Source organism: Elephas maximus, chromosome 4 (genome assembly GCF_024166365.1).
Source record: "Elephas maximus indicus isolate mEleMax1 chromosome 4, mEleMax1 primary haplotype, whole genome shotgun sequence".
Taxonomy (NCBI): domain Eukaryota; kingdom Metazoa; phylum Chordata; class Mammalia; order Proboscidea; family Elephantidae; genus Elephas; species Elephas maximus.
In genome coordinates, this window is record NC_064822.1 from 97004633 (window position 1) to 97021701 (window position 17069).

Consider the following 17069-nt stretch of genomic DNA (forward strand, 5'->3'; position numbering starts at 1 on the left):
ATTGGAACTCTTATACACTGCTGGTGGGAATGTAAAATGGTACAACCACTTTGGAAATCTGTCTGGTGTTTTCTTAAAAAGTTAGAAATAGAACTACCATACAACCCAGAAATCCCACTCCTCGGAATATACCCTAGAGAACTAAGAGCCTTCACAGGAACAGATATATTCACACCCATGTTTATTGCAGCTCTGTTTACAATAACAAAAAGCTGGAAGCAACCAAGGTGTCCATCAGTGGATGAATGGTTAAATAAATTGTGGTATATTCACACAATGGAATACTACGCATCGATAAAGTTGTGGTTTTGTGAAAAGAGCTCTAGACCTGGTCATCAGATTTCTAATCTCAACTCTGCAGCAAAATGATTGATTTTTTTTGGTAACGTGGAATTAAGAGTACCTTAGCTTAAGTCACAGTTTCTGTATTTCTGATACTGTTTCTACATTAAGAAAAAAAGACTTGAGGTCTGTTCTTAATTCATGTGCTCTACTAGTTTTTTTTTTTTTACTAGTTACCCAGCTGCTTTCTCAAAATGAATCTTGAAATCTTTATTTTTTAAGGTTTTATTTTATTTTTTATAATTTTTAAATTTTTTGTTATTATTGAGAACATACACAGCAAAACATACACCAATTCAACAGTCTCTACATGTACAATTCAGTGCCGTTGAATTATATTCTTGGAGTTGTGCAACCCTTCTCACCCTCCTTTTCTGAGTTGTTCCTCCCCCATTAACATATACTCACTGCTCCCCAAGGTTTCTGTTTATTTGTTTTTTAATTGTACTTTAGGTGAAAGTTTACAGCTCAAGTTAATTTCTCATTAGAAAAATTTATACACTTTTTTTTTGTGACATTAGTTACAATCCCCGCAATGTGACAGCACACTCCGCCTTTCCATCCTGGGTTCCCTGTGTCCATTCGACCAGTTCCTGTCCCTTTCTGCCTTCTCATCCTGCTTTCGGACAGGAGCTGCCTGTTTCGCCGAATATGTCTGATTGAACTAAGAAGCACATTCCTCACGTGTATTATTTTTTGTTTTATAACCCTGTCTAATCTTTGTCTGAAGAGAGGGCTTTGGGAATGGTTTTAGTTCTGGGTTAATAGTGTGTCTGGGGACCATAGTTTCGGGAGTTCCTCCAGTCTCTGTCAGACCATTAAGTCTGGTCTTTTTATGTGAATTTGAGTTCTGCTCTGAAGTTTTGTCCCACTCCGTCCAGGACTCTCCGTTGTGTTCCTTGTCAGGGGGGTCATCGATGGCAACTGTGCCACCTACGTCTTCTAGTCTCAGGTTGGTGTAGTCTCTGGTTCATTTGGTCCTTTAGTCCCTTGAGCTAGTATTTTCCTTGTGCCTTTGGTTTTCTTCATTCGCTTTAATTTTTTGAGTTGCTGTTGTCAGTTTGTTCCCATGTAGGTAGATCTTAAAAAAGCATAATGATCAAGGAAGATATTCTTTACTGATTAATTTAAACTATTGTTTGGTTTTAAGAAGACTTCAGGGGGTATTTTTGGTTTAAAGTTTTTTAAAGGTTATATCAGGGAAATTGTTTTGGGGTTTCATCCAGCCTCCATGGCTGTAGAAGGTTAATTCATTTTTGAAGTTGATTTTGAAGAGAAAGGAAGTAGCCACTATTTTGTGTGGAGTGTGTGTGTGTTTGAATGTGGTAAGGAAAGAGAAAGGTTCAGAATATCTAGTAAAATGCTTGCTTTCTCCTCTTTCTTCCTTTTCCTTATATCCTACTTCATTGAATTTTACTGTTAAATAAGCACACATCTGCCTGAACTATCACAGCTTGTCTGGTTTGACTGGTGTGAGAGGCTGGAATTACCTTGTTGTTATTGGGTGCTGTTGAGTCAATTTCCACTCAAAGTGACCCCAAGTGGCAGAGTAGAACTGCCTCATAGGGTTTTCTTGGCTGTAGTCTTGAAGGAAGGAGCTCTAGTGGTGAGAGGAGCTCTGGTGGCACAGCAGTTAAGCACTTGGCTGCTAACTGAAAGGTTGGCAGTTCAAACCTATGAGCTGCTCTGCAGGAGAAAGATGTAGCAGTCAATTTCTGTAAAGATTACAGCCTTGAGAACCCTATTGGGCAGCTCTGCTGTATCCTATAAGGTCACAATGAGTAGGAATCAACTCCACGGCCATGAGTTTGGTTTTGAATCTTTATGGAAGCATATTGCCAGGTCTTTCTGCCTTGGAGCCACTGGGTGGGTTCCAACCATCAGCCCTTTGTTTAGCAGCCAAGCACTTAACCGTTGTGCCACCAGGGCTCCTTGGTATTACCTTAGTGATGTATATTAACAAGGGAGAGCCCTGAGCTTCAGAAGCACAGAGAGGTTAACTGTAAAACCTCCACCACAGTAATCTCTCCCACAGTAAACAGATGGTGGACCTAGAATTTGAACCCTGGCAGACTTGCTCCAAACCCTATGCATGCTCTTAAATAAGTCAAAAGATTGAAAATAGAGTAAAAAAAAAAAAAAATACTTGAAAATGTAACATGTAATTTAATGCTTAGGAGAATTGAAGAAATTTTCATATTTAATGTTAGATTTGTTATAAAGAGACATTTTGGAATTGATAAAGTGGTTCCAGGAAAGCTGTAGATTGTATCTACAGATTTCTAAAATCATAGGCTAAATTTATGAGTGTATACTATTATAAAAACCCATGAAAACATTTACACACAGAAAGAAACAATTTTTCATGGTTATGAGGAAGGGGAGGTATGCAAAGAGAAAAACAGGTAAGTGGTAACTTTGGTTAAGGGTAAGGCAGTACACAATACTGGGGTAGTCAGCACAGCTTGACGAAGGCAAAGTCATAGAAGCTTCACACACACATCCAAACTCTCTTAGGGATTGAGTTACTGTGCTGAGGGCTGGGGGTGATGGTCTGGGGGGACATCTAGCTCAATTGGCATAACATAGTTTATAAGGAAAATGTCTACATCCTACTTTAGTAAGTAGTATCTGATGTCTTAAAAGCTCGTGAGCGGCCATCTAAGGTATGTCTACTGGTCCCACTCCATCCGGAGCAAGGGAGAATGAAGAAAACCAAAGACATAAGGGAAAAATTAGTCCAAAGGACTAATGGACCGCAACTACCACAGCCTCCACTAGACTGAGTCCAGCACGACTAGATGGTGCCCAGCTACCACCACTGATTGCTCTGACAGAGATCATAATAGGGAGTCCTAGAAAGAGCTGGAGACAAATGTAGAACAAAATCCAAACTCACACACAAAAAAAAACAAAAAACAGATTTAATGGTCTGACAGAGACAAAGAAACCCTCAGAGTATGTCCCCCGGACACCCTTTTATTTTTTCCCTCTATTAAAAATTTTTTTTTATTGTGCTTTAAGTGAAAGTTTACAAATCAAGTCAGTCTCACACAAAAACTTGTATACACCTTGCTACATACATCCAGTTGGCTCTCTCCCTAATGAGACAGCCCGCTCCCTCCCTACACTCTCTTTTCGTGTCCATTTCCTCAGCTTCTAACCCCCTCTACCCTCTCATCTCCCCTCCAGGGAGGAGATGCCAACATCGTCTAAAGTTTCCACCCTATCCAAGAAGCTCACTCCTCACCAGCATCCCTCTCCAACCCATTGTCCAGTCCAATCACTGTCTGAAGAGTTGGCTTTGGGAATGGTTCCTGTCTTGGGCCAACAGAAGGTCTGGGGGCCATGACCACCAGGGTCCTTCTAGTCTCAGTCAGACCATTAAGTGTGGTCTTTTTACAAGAATTTGGGGTCTGTGTCCCACTGCTCTCCTGTTCCCTCAGGAGTTCTCTGTTGTGTTCCCTGTCAGGGCAGTCATTGGTTGTAGCCGGGCACCGCCTAGTTCTTCTGGTCTCAGGCTGATGTAGTCTCTGGTTTACGTGGCCCTATCTGTCTCTTGGGCTCATAATTACCTTGTGTCCTTGGTGTTCTTTATTCTCCTTTGATCCAGGTGGGTTGAGACCAATTGATGCATCTTAGATGGCCGCTTGCTAGTGTTTAAGACGCCAGACGCCTCTCTCCAAGGTGGGATGCAGAATGTTAACAGATTTTATTGTGCCAGTTGACTTAGATGTCCCCTGAAACCATGGTCCCGAAACCCCTGCCCCTGCTATGCTGGTCTTCGAAGCATTCAGTTTATTCTGGAAACTTCATTGCTTTCGGTTTAGTTCAGTTGTGCTGACCTCGCCTGTATTGTGTGTTGTCTATCCCTTCACCTAAAGTGGTTGTTATCTACTATCTAATTAGTGAATGCCCCTCTCCCACCCTCCCTCCCTCCCTCCCCCCTTTCGTAACCATCAAAGAATATCTTCTACTCTGTTTAAACTATTTCCTGAGTTCTAATAATAGTGGTCTTATACAATATTTGTCCTTTTGCAGCTGACTAATTTCACTCAGCATAATGCCTTCCAGATTCCTCCATGTTATGAAATGTTTCACAGATTCATCACTGTTCTTTATCAATGCATAGTATTCCATCTTGTGAATATACCATAATTTATCCATTCATCCGTTGATGGGCACCTTGGTTGCTTCAATCTTTTTGCTGTTGTAAACAGTGCTGCAATAAACATGGGTGGGCATATATCTGTTCATGTAAAGGCTCTCTCTTATTTCTGTACCGGACACCCTTTTAGCTCAATACTGAAGTCACTCCTGAGGTTCACCCTTAAACCAAAGATTAATCAGGCCCATAAAACAAACAGTAATACATGTAGCTCAATCATGTATACGAGACTAAATGGGCATACCAGCTCAGGGACAAGGACGAGAAGGCAGGAGGGAACAGGAAAGCTGGATGAATGGAAATGGGGAACCCAAGGTCGAGAAGGGGAGAGTGCTGACACATTGCAGGGTTGGCAACCAATGTCACAAAACAATATGTGCATTAATGCTTTAATGAGAAACTAATTTGCTCTGTAAACCTTCATTTAAAACAGAATTTAAAAAAAAAGGAAAAGAATTATGGGTGTATACATGTATATATAGAGCCATGGTGGTGCAGTGGTTAAGACCTCAGGCTGCTAACAGAAAGGTCGGCAGTTTGAATATACCAGCAACTCCTTGAAAACCCTATTGGGCTGTTCTGCTTTGTCCTATAGGGTCGCTGTGAGTTGGACTACATGGATACATGTATATGTATCAGGATTTCTGAACTTTAGCCCTATTGACATTTTGGAATGGATAGTTATTTATTGTGCAATGCTGTCCTGTGCATTGTAGGCTGCTTAGCAGCATATCTGGCCTCTATCCCACTGGACAGCCAGCAATACCCTCCCCCCAAATTGTGACAAAAAAAATGTCTCCAGACATTGCCTGATGTCCCCTGGGGAGCAAATCACCCTCATCTGAGAACCAATAATACATTAAGGAGTCAAATTAACAGGTTCCTTTTTTTATTCTTAACATTTATTTTGAGGATTTTAGTGTTCATTACTTGGAAAAACAGGTGCTTTGCATTTAGAGTATTAAATCTCAGACCAGTAATGATAGCTATAGTACTCGCATGAGTACAGTTAAGCATTAGTGAACTGTTTGTAAAGGCTGCTTTTTCTCTGTGAGGTTTATAATACAGCTGCTTAATTACTAGGCAGAATATTAGCTATCCAGATGTCTTCGTGTGTTGGAAGGTTGGTGTGGGGGTGGGGATTAGTGAATTGGGAGAAGTGGCATCAAGCAGTGGAAGATCAGTTATCTTTTTTACAGCTAACATAAGAAACTTAAGAGAATATTGATAGTTATAAAAGTTGTTCATAATAGTCAAAGTGATTTATTTGATATTTTTGAAATGTTCAGTCTTTTACTTGAACAGGAACAGTAAGTGAAATGAAAGGAAAAATAGCTTGAAGCTAATTTTTCATTAAATAAAAGTGAGTTTAAAAAGTTTCCGTTATAAAAGTAGTAAATCATACTTTAGAAATAATTTGGAAACAAAGGAAAAAATTCCTAGTGAGTTTACCATCCATATGAAGGCATTATTGATTTTCTGGTGAATTGTATGCTTTAAAAACTTATTGCATCGTGTCATCAAATATGGTGCTAAAGGAGTTAGAAGTAAATCTATGAAAGGGATTTTGTGTAGGTATAAGATTAAGATAGAAAGTTGCATAGCTTGCCCTTGCCACATTGTCTTCATTAAAAAAAAAACCTAAGCCTTTGAATTTATACTTTTTACCAAAACTTATCATAAGCTGTGTTTATATAACAACTCTCCCACCAAAAAAAAAAAAAAAACATGTTGCTGTCTAGTTGATTCCAATTCATAGCAACCCTATAGGACAGTAGTTCTGCCCTAGAGTTCCCAGTGAGCGGCTGGTGAATTTGAACTGCTGACCTTTTGGTTAGCAGCTCAGCACTTAAAACCACTGTGCCAACGGCTCTGCATTTACATAGGTGGAAGGTAAAAAATTTAAGAAAATCAGGATTTAACTGTTTTGTAAAATTAACATCATATGCACCTTGTAGTGTTTACAGAGTACCCACCATCATTTGTAGCTGTTATTGCTGTTAGCTGCCATCGAGTCAATTCTGACTCATAGCTTCCCTGTGGTGCAGAGTAGAAATACTCCATAGGTTGCAAAGGACTTCTTTAAAGTGTTGAAAAAGCAAAGATGTCACCTTGAAGACTAAGGTGTGCCTGACCCAAGCCCCAGGGTATTTTCAATCACATCAGATGCATGCAAAAGCTGGACAATGATTAAGGAAGACCGAAGAAGAATTGATGCCTTTGAATTGGGACGTTGGTGAAGAATATTGAGTATACCATGGACTACCAAAAGAACGAACAAATCTGTCTTGGAAGAAGTACACAACCAGAATGCTGTGACATTTCAGAAGCAAATAGCCAGGACCGTCTTCCAAGGCATCCCTGAGTGGGTTTGAACCCCCAACCTTTCAGCTAGTAGTCCAGAGCTTAATCATTTGTACCATTCAGATATTCTGTTATTCATAGTAGCCGTATGGTGTAACTCTGTTTTGATGGAAGGATAATTAAAGAGTGATAAACATCAAGGTACCCACCTCGTTTGTGGATTAGTGGAATGTTTTGGTGATCATTATCTTTTTTCCCCTCAAAAGACAGAAACTCTCATGATTGACATTTGAAACCAAGTGTAAAATATATTAAACAGGTATTATACCAAGCAAAGGAATTCAGTATTTTGTGAAATTAAATTGAGCTTAGAAAAAGCCAGATGTGCACAGACACTTACAGAGAGTAAGGAAACTTCTTAATGATAATAAGAAAGACATTCTGACAGAGAAGGATGATGTTTATAAGCCTGTTAATATTCTGTTTGTGTGTGGACCCTGGAATTTTAGCTTTGTTTTATGGACTAGAGATAGTGTTTTCCTTTTTGTTGTTGTTAGCTGCCTTCAAGCAGGCCTCTGACTCATGGCGACCTTATGCACAACGAAACCAAACACTGCTGGGTTCCACTCCATCTCTGTGATCAATTGTGGATCACACCGTTGTGATCCATGGGGTTTTCATAGTCTGATTCTCAAAAGTAAGTTTCCAGGCCTTTATTTCTAGTCTGACTTAGTCTAAGAGTTCTGGTGAAAACTGTTCAGTATCATAGCAACATGGAAGCCACCACAGACTGGCAGTAGCCACGCTTGTGGCACGTTGGCTGGGAATCGAACCCAGTTTCCTCTGTAGAAGGTGAGAATTCTACCAGTGAATCACCAGTGGCCTTGTTTCATTTTTAGGACCACTAAATCCATACCAATTTTATTATTCATGATGGAGCTCAAGTTTCTGTTTACCCTCAGTTTTATTAGTAGATAGGATCATTTGCCTATTTGATAGGAAAATTTTTTTCCCCTCGGGTTATCTTGAATATTTATTTAGTGAAAGATAATGCATTCTTTTGTCTGTATTCCATTGAATCTTCTTCATATCTTTTATTTATTTTTATTGGCGTGTTCATCTTAATGGTTTTATCAGCATTCACTGAATTATTAAATATAAATGATTAAATATTAATTTTAAGACTTTGTTATTGATGTTGAAATTTTTCCCATTCATTGGAAATTTGCTTTAAATCTGATCATAACTTTAAATTTTAGAGACTTTTTTGTATGTAGTTTAAACTTCCTATTTTCTATTATTGCATTGGGCATATCTGCTGCAAAGGACCTCTTTAAAGTGTTGAAAAGCAAAGATGTCACCTAGAAGACTAAGGTGTGCCTGACCCAAGCCATGGTATTTTCAGTCACATCACATGCATGCAAAAGCTGGACAATGAGTAAGGGAGACCGAAGAAGAATTGATGCCTTTGAATTGTGATGTTGGCGAAGAATATTGAATATACCATGGCCTACCAAAAGAACAAACAAATCTGTCTTAGAAGAAGTACAACCAGAATGCTCCTTAGAAGCAAGGATGGTGAGACTGCATCTTATGTACTTTGGACATGTTGTCAAGAGGGATCAGTCCCTAGAGAAGGACATCATGCTTGCTAAAGTACAGGGTCAGTGGAAGAGAGGAAACCTTCAACAAGATGGATTGACACAACAGCTGCAATGATGTGCTCAAGCATAACGATGACTGTAAGGATGGCTCAGGACCGGGCAGTGTTTCATTCTGTTGTACATAGGGTCGCTATGAGTCAGAACCAACTCAACGGCGCCTAATAACAACAATGAAATTTTCTATCATGGTTCCTATATGTTTATAGTTTTTTTTTTTTTCCAATATAGTTCTTTAGATCTTTTTCTCTGTTCCTTCCTTCCGCTTAACTTTTTAATCCACCTGAATTTATCATAATATTTTATAAGAAGGGAGCTGATTGCTCTTCTCCCCAAATAGTCTCAAAGTTATGTAAGATATTTTAAATTTTTAAGGTTTATGTGTTTGGGGTGAGTTAAAAATGGGGTAACTAATGATAAAAAGACTAAAATAAAAACTATAATTGTAAAAAAAAAATAAAAACTATAATTGTAGCTACCACTTATGCAAAGTTGCTGTGTTCAGGCTGGGTGAGGAAAATGAAGCCCAGAGAGGTTAAGTTGTGTGAGGTCAAAAGGCCATCTAAGTAGATGAATCTAGCTAATTCTCGGATCTGTAACTGTCTGCGGGGAATGCTGTAAGAAGTCCCACTGTAAACAAATGCGCTTAATTTTATTAAACTCAGTGTTACCCAAAGTTATTTAACCACAAAACTCCTTTTTGAGTTTTGTGGCTGGATGGAAAATGCTAATATTTTGTTTTCTGTGGAGTGTATTTTGAGAAAGGCTTTTTTATTGCAGATTCAAATCTCTGGTAGAAGAGAGATGTTAGTCAGTCAGAACACATTTCTACCAATTATTCAGTTAATTTTGCTTTCCAAAATACAACTAAACTTCTAAAGAACAAAAATCTTAAGATATTGGCAAGAGATAGGGTAAATAAAAACCCCCATATTAAAAAAAAAAAATTCTGTAAGAAGTATGAACCTGTAAATGACTTTTTTATTCTCTAATAAATTATGCCTAAAGATGTTCAGGAACCAAATAATTGCTTAGATCAGGGGTTGACAAACTACAGCCACTGCCTGTGTCTCTGATCTCATCCCCTTCTTCCTTTTCCTTTTTATCTGCTCTAGCCACCAAAACTGAAAAGAAAAGAAAAGAAAAAAAAAAAACCCGTTGCTGTCGAGTCGATTCCAACTCATAGTGACGCAACTGGACAGAGTAGAACTGCCTCATAGGGTTCCCAAGGCTTTAAATTGTGATAAAAACAGACTGCCACACCTTTCTCCAGCAGAACGGTTGGTGGGTTCGAACCACTGACCTTTCAGTTAGCGGCCAAGCGCTTTAACCACTGTGAAACCAGGGCTCCTGGCTCTAGCCACACTAGTTTGTTTCTGCAAGAGTCTTTATAACACACATCTTGTTTCTGCAAGAGTCTTTATGATTGCTTTAAGTTCTCACTTTTCTGACCCTTCCTGTTCTTGTTTAATCCCTTCCTGCTTTTTCTTAAAGACCAGAATGCCTTTCCCACCATCTATATCTGTGCTGTCCAGTGTTGAGCATTTGCAATATAGTCAATTCAAATTGAGATATGCTGTTAAGTATAAAATATACTTTGGATTGTTAAGATTTAGGAAGAAAAAAAGAATGTAAAATATCTCACTGAAATTAAAAAAAAATATTGATTACATGTTGATAATATTTTGGATATATTAGTATAAGTAAAATACATTATTAAAATTAATTTTACCTATTTCTCTATTTTTTAAATATGGCTACTGCATATATGGCTCAATTATATTTCTGTTAGACACAGTTCTGATCTAAATCTTACCTTTCTTTAAAGACCCAGATCATTTTTCTATCTAGTAGTATTTCCCTTCTCAATTACAGTACAAGTTTCCCTGAACATTTGCACTATTCCTTCCACCACCCACATTAGACACTAAACTTCCGTAGAGCAAGGTCAAGTGCCTTTCATGTAGTGGGCTGTCAATACATCTTAATAGGAGAAACAACTTGGCTAATATTACCACATTGTCAAAGAGGATACTTTAGATAAATGATGACTGTTGGGATTTTTTTTGCTTAAATTGGTGGGTGGTTGGAGGGGTTGATGTGAAGGGGACGAGAGACATATATTCTACTCCGAGCTATTAAAATCTGACGTGTGTACCTGCCAGCTATGTCCAACCACCCCAGGCCACTCTGATAGCTCTGAACTGTGCTGTGATTTTACTGCCATCTGGTGACAGGATTAGGAAACTGTAGTTCAGCATTTTATCTTTCTTTTTCCTCTAGGAGAGTTTAGGCAATCTTTCCTCTCTCTGAATGTGGGCCTGCTTTTCTCCATCTCCTAAGCAGTTTATCAGTAAATGCTCATTTGATCTGGAGCACTCTTTATCTTTTCTAGTAGTAATTTACTCTCGTTTTCATCGTGCTTCTCTGACCAGTCTCTTACTAAACAGCCTATTTCTTAATTTTGTAGATTTTTAGCTCTAGGTTCTGTGGCCTCTGCTCTTTGTATCCTCTGTTTTCATCCATAACCATGGCTTTAAGTATTGTCTATTTTTAGACAAATTTATAGCCAAAAATTTTCTTCTGTGCTTCAGAACAGCGAGACCAGTATCTCTAGCTTCTTAATTAGATGTTACGTGAATATCTCAAACGGAACGTGCTCCAGCCTATAATTTGGATCTTCTACCCCACCCATGCTTCTGAAATTTACTGTCTTTCATTTCAGTAACTCATTATGCCAGAATTCTGGGAATCAGCTTGACACCCGTCTCTCACACTTGTTAGTCTCATTGAGTCTACCTTCAAATGCACATTTTTGTATTTGTTAAGTTTGTGATCCCTTCACCCCCATTCCATCTAAATCACTACTATCTCTTGCTTGGGTTAAGTAGGCTCTTAATTAATCTCCCTGCATTCATACTTGATGCATGTTTTATGTTTATTTGTTTGAGGTCAGCCTCTTGTACCAGCCTGAGAGTTCCAGGATGGTAGGGCCTGTGTGCATTTGTTGCACCATTGGGCTCCCAGCATCTGATACAGCTCTAAAATGTATTGGTTTAATACGTATATAGCCACTCCGACTAACTAGTATGATTTCAGTTTGACTCCTGTAGTTTTAGTGAACTTGATTGAATGTGGTAGAATTTCTTTAATGCTTTATTTCAAAATTAGTGGTCTATCAGAGTTCATTTGTCATAAATGAACTTTAGTTATTTCCTGCTTTTGCCCAGGGAAACTTAATTGTGTCTGTATGGGCAATATTTTGAGTACTAATCAGTTACTGTTCAAATAAACTTTAGGACATCAACATATTTATGTGTGGGGGCGGCCAATCAACGTGCTGAAATAACTTGCCCAGCATTTGAAAATCTAGATCATTGGTTTGTCTCTTAGCATGCTTCTGTCTGAACTTAATGTTCTTTAATTTTAGTATGTACTCATTTGCTACATCTTCAATTAAAAGTATTCTTTTAATAGAAGCTCATGTCCTGAAAATTTCTTTTAATAATTTTGGTTTGCTTTGACATTTTAAAGATGGTTTTGCTTTATAAAGCTTTACTGTTGTTAGTTGCTGTCGAGTCAACTCTGACTCATGGTGATCCCATGTGTGTCAGGATAGAACTGCTCTATAGGATTTTAAAGGCTGTGACCTTTTGAAAGCTGATCACTAGTCCTTTCTTCTAACGTGCCTCTGGGTGGGTTTGAACTGCCAGTCTTTCAGCTGGTAGTTGAGTGCTTCACAGTTTGTGCAACCCAGCGACTCGAAAGTTGTTATGTGTGGTTCAGTCGATTCCGACTCATAGTGACCCTATAGGACAAACTAGAACTGCCTGTAGATTTTCCTAGGATGTAACTTTATTGGGAGCAGATGGCCAGGTTTTTTCACCTGTGGAGCTTCTGGTGGGTTCAAACTACCATCCTTTCAGTTAGCAGCCAAGGGCGTAACCAGGGCTCGTTATATGTAGGTTACAGGGTATAATTAATTAATTTTATTTTTTCTTCAAAGGGACGTGAGAGATGGCTTTAGAAGAAAAAGTTTCTACTCTTCCCATTACGTGAGAGACCGGTCTCCTCATAAAAGGGACAATCCTTATTTCAGAGAATCACCTGTAGGCCGAAAGGACTCTCCACACAGCAGGTCTGGCTCCAGTGTCAGCAGTAGAAGCTACTCTCCAGAAAGAAGCAAAACATACTCTTTCCATCAGTCTCAACATAGAAGTATGTATTTTTAAGACTTTTTCAGTCTCCTCTAATGAGAATGTACTAACTCAGATGCTTTTGATTGCTGTGAGACTTTTTAAAGTTACTTTTTATTTAAAAAATTTTTTAACTTACGGAAAAATTGAAAGACTGTTATCATGAGCACCGTACACACACATTATTTTTTTTCTGGACCATTTGAAGTAAGTTCAGTCTTTGTGGTATTTCATCTCTAATTTTGTAATTGCATTTTAATCCATCTGACAGTCATACACTCCAGTATTTTCTGTTCGTGTTCATGCCAGTCAAACTTCTTTAATTTTCTATCAGTAGGTGATACCTGTATTTATCTGTTACAGCCTATTTTTCATTGTAAGTATCAGTAGTCTCCCCTAAATGTAAGGTATAACTTTGTAGAATTTAGAGCCGAACTGGCAGTAGTTTCATTTTTTTTCAACTTCAACTTTTTTTTTTCCACACTTTGGATTGCCTGAATATACATGACATTCTGTGCAATAATAGCATATCATTCTGAGTTGCTCAGTATGTGTTGGCATAAATCAGTGGATGACCTCTTTTCCAGATAAAGTGCTGTATTATCATTCCAGACTCTCTAGTCTGCAGTTGAGCTCATTCAGAAAACATTTCTTGGTGCCTTCTATGTGCAAGGCACTTATTAGATATAAAGATGTCCCTGTCACTCAGGAACTAATATAAATATGTATATATGATCTCCATCCCATTTAGAAAGTTTTATAAAACGTTATTAATATGTAAATTGAAATATATACATATGTAAAATATATAACTTTGGTTTGAAAATTGATACATCATAACTGAATGAACATGGCATGCACATGTCGAGATGAGAGGGATTAAATCTCACTCTGGGGATGGAAGAACAAGTGGAGGAAGTGCCATTTTGACTTTATTTCAGATATTTATAACTAGAAAAGTGCCTTTTAGATAGAAGGAATTATGAATCAAAGTACAGAAGCCAGAAAAGTCCAGGATATTTATTTTTCTTTCCTTTTTGACCTCCTTCCCATTAACTGCACTTCTCAAATAATAAGACATTTATAGTTTTAAACAGCCTTTACCTCCTGCATGTTGAAGAGAGGTGGAAGAATCACAACAGGTCATCAGATTGTCTTCCCTTGTGATTATTGCTGGATTCTTTTGTTCAGCAAACATTTATCAGTTGCTTATTAGGTAGGGCAAAGCTTCTCTGAAAACATTTTTGGATACATGTGTACAAATATTCATGCAGGAGTTAAGAATGTCATTTGAAGTGTTTAAAACAAAGCAGAGCCACTTGCGTATGCCTGATTGCTTAAATTTTGCCCTGAATAATTCTAGGTAACTGGAAGTTTTACTGTGGAGCTCAGTGTTAACAGGTATTTCCTCACTTTACTTGACTGTCTCCCCCACCAATCCTCCCCACCCCCCCCAAAAAAGAAAAACAGAAAACCTTCAAACAAGTAAACAACCTTTAAACTCTAATGCATACTCACACACACAGACATAAATATCTAAAATTAGCCAGACACCTTCTCAGAATGTAGTTTTTGGATGTGTATCTTTTATATACAAGGTCACCATGAGCCAGAGTCAACAGCAACTAAAAACATGACTTAAGTCCAAATTTAAAAATGATTAAGAGGCAGAAAGTATCTTTGGAAATGACTTTTTTTTTTTAATGAGTAAAATGGAAACTTGAAATTCGTACTTGACAAACTTGTAGTGAAGTTATTAAGTTGGTAGTTATTGGTGAATTAGCCTTCTTTTTTCTTTTTTTTTCCCCTCTAAAACAAGTTTCTGGGGAGAAAAAAAAAATATATATATATATACACATACACTTTCTCTCCAATTTACCTGCTTTCTGCCTCATGGTCAGTGGCCAAAATTTTAAAATCTTGAGAGGAAACATGGAAAAGCCATAATGAAATGCTCCTGTATACTTCTCCTGTCCTTTGAGGTCTAATACCTTTCATACCTGGAGTGACGAACAAAGGGAGTTGCGAGACTGAAATATGCTGTGAATTGAATGGAACAGAAGATATGATTTTGTTAATGCCTTCATGTTTGTTTTCTTTAGTCATTTAGCTTTGAAAGTGACGTTCTTTAACCAAAAAAAAGCTTGTCTTGGGAAAATTCTTAGAATTCTCTTTGGTTGAGTCCTTAACTTCTTGTGCTGAACTAGGAAGATAAGTTTCTACACTCCTGTCATGTGAATGGATTGTTTTTAGAATATTTATATAAGATCATCTAGCAAAAAGTTAATAGAGCAATCTCATTTTAAACAAATGGAGAAAGTAACTGTTATTTCATGTGTTTGTAATATCAGTTTTTACTTTCAGTCTAATTGTCGCAATATTGCTGGTAAATTGCTTTTGTTCCAAAACTGAGAACAGGAATTTACAATTATCAGTTACGTAAGCTGTGTTAATTAGCAATGATGTGCTAATTTGGTTTTCTAATGTAAATTAAACTTTTGACAAATGTTTTCATAAATAGCAGGTAAATAACCTTATTCTTTATACCCTCATTTTTCTAATTCTTTAACTTTGAATTTTTTATTCATACTTTTCAAATTTACTTTACTTATTTTAATGATCACTATAGGTTTGGCCATGCTGTTTGAGGACTAATTCTTCATAATTATTATGTGCTTTTAATATATCTCTTATATTTAAGTAAAAGCCACAAAGTGATTTTACTGTTTTTTTTTTTTTTTTTTTTCATTTCAACTAGATATTTCCCACTTTGTACTTACACGTGCACACGTGTGTTTAATTAAATTTCTCGTACTTAGCCTTTTGGGTTAATACTGTGGAACTTTGTAATTATCCTTCTAAATCACACTGCTCTTTCCATCCAGTGCTTCACTTATATGAATTTTCTCGTTGTAACATCGTAGTTGTATCAACCTCCTCATAGCTGTGACTACAATATTTAATTCCTTTTTGTGCTAAACCCTGGTGGTACAGTGGTTAAGAGCTATGGCTGCTTACCAAAAGGTCAGCAATTCGAATCCACTAGCCACTCTGTGGAAACCTTATGGGGCAGTTCTGCTCTGTCTTGTAGGGTCCCTTTGAGCCAGAATCGTATTGACGGCGATGGGTTTGGGTTTTTTTTGTTTTGTTTTTTTGTGCATTGTTGTTGTTGCTTTTGAGTCAATTCTGACTCGTGGAGATCCCATGCGTGCGGAGTGGAACTGCTCCAAAGGGTTTTCAAGGCTGTGTGACCTTTTGGAAGTAGATCTCCAGGCCCACCTTCCCAGGCACCTCTGGGTTGGTCTGAACTGGCAGCCTTTCTGTTACTTAATCGTTGTGTCACCAAGGCTCCTTGCAGGTTGCCCTAGTTAACATCATTTCCTTCCCCTCTTTCAGATACTTGATATTTGTCTCTCTCCCACTCCCCCACCCCCATGAATCCCATTGGTTTCCTATCTTATATTTTTGTCATTTACTTTTTGTTAAGGACAGATGTGGAGAAGATGTTGAGTTAACTGGGATAAAGATAAACTTCAAGGTATATGTAACAACACAATTTTTAACTAGAAAAGTATTTATCATAATAAAGAAGGGAAGGAAATAAAGTTAACTAGGACAACCTGCATCTGAAGCACCTGGATGGCAACTAAAAACAAGGCTAATAGCATTGAAAAGGACATCAGATTTCATTGAATTTTAGTCTCCCACCCATACCTATTCTTTGTTAAAGTATTTCCGTTCCCGTGATAAATTTACTGTATCACAGTCTAGTTCTTCCATCTTTTATAGCTCATTCTTTACAAAAGAATTAAAAATCTTTTTCCTGTAGCATCTACTTGGTACTAGTTATTTGTCTTAGAGCTATGCAAAAAAGATATTTCTTCCTTTTATGTTGTAACGTTTTATGTATTTGAAGAGTGCCATCATAATCCTCATGATTCTTTTCCAGGTTTAAATATATTTGGTTCTTTCAGCTGTTCCTTTTATTTGGCGTGGTTTCCAGACCTTTTTCTTTCCTAATTTTCTTTCTGATCCTCTTAAGTTGTGATGCTAAAAGTTAACTTTTATTATGGTAACTACACTGCATTACTGGCCCTTACTGAGATTGTAGGCAAATGAAACCTGAGCCATGTATATATAAAACTATTGTACAAAATGCCCTGCAGTCATACTTGTTTCAGGTATAATAGTTTGTGTGCAGTTTATGCATTTTCTTTTTAAATCTAGGAATTCCGAGTTTCATTAACTTTGACTTACTGTTCTGTTAGGTATCTTAACAGTTTCATTTAGTGATCCTGTATATTAGCAGCAGATAAAGACAGCTTGGTTTTATCTGCAGCTTAAGTATGCCTTTTTTTGTAATCATTAATAATTATATTGATTAGCATAAAGTCAAGT

The 17069-nt window shown here is 37.5% G+C and overlaps 1 protein-coding gene across 7 annotated transcripts in view; it reads left to right on the plus strand.

Moving 5' to 3' along the window:
- Positions 1-17069, plus strand: part of PPHLN1 (periphilin 1) — a 160911-nt gene that overhangs the window by 59907 nt on the left and 83935 nt on the right. For all 7 annotated transcript variants that reach the window (XM_049882851.1, XM_049882847.1, XM_049882845.1 and 4 more), the window contains one exon: positions 12482-12693. In XM_049882851.1, coding sequence (XP_049738808.1) covers positions 12482-12693 — 212 coding nt within the window. The remainder of the gene's footprint in view (positions 1-12481; positions 12694-17069) is intronic.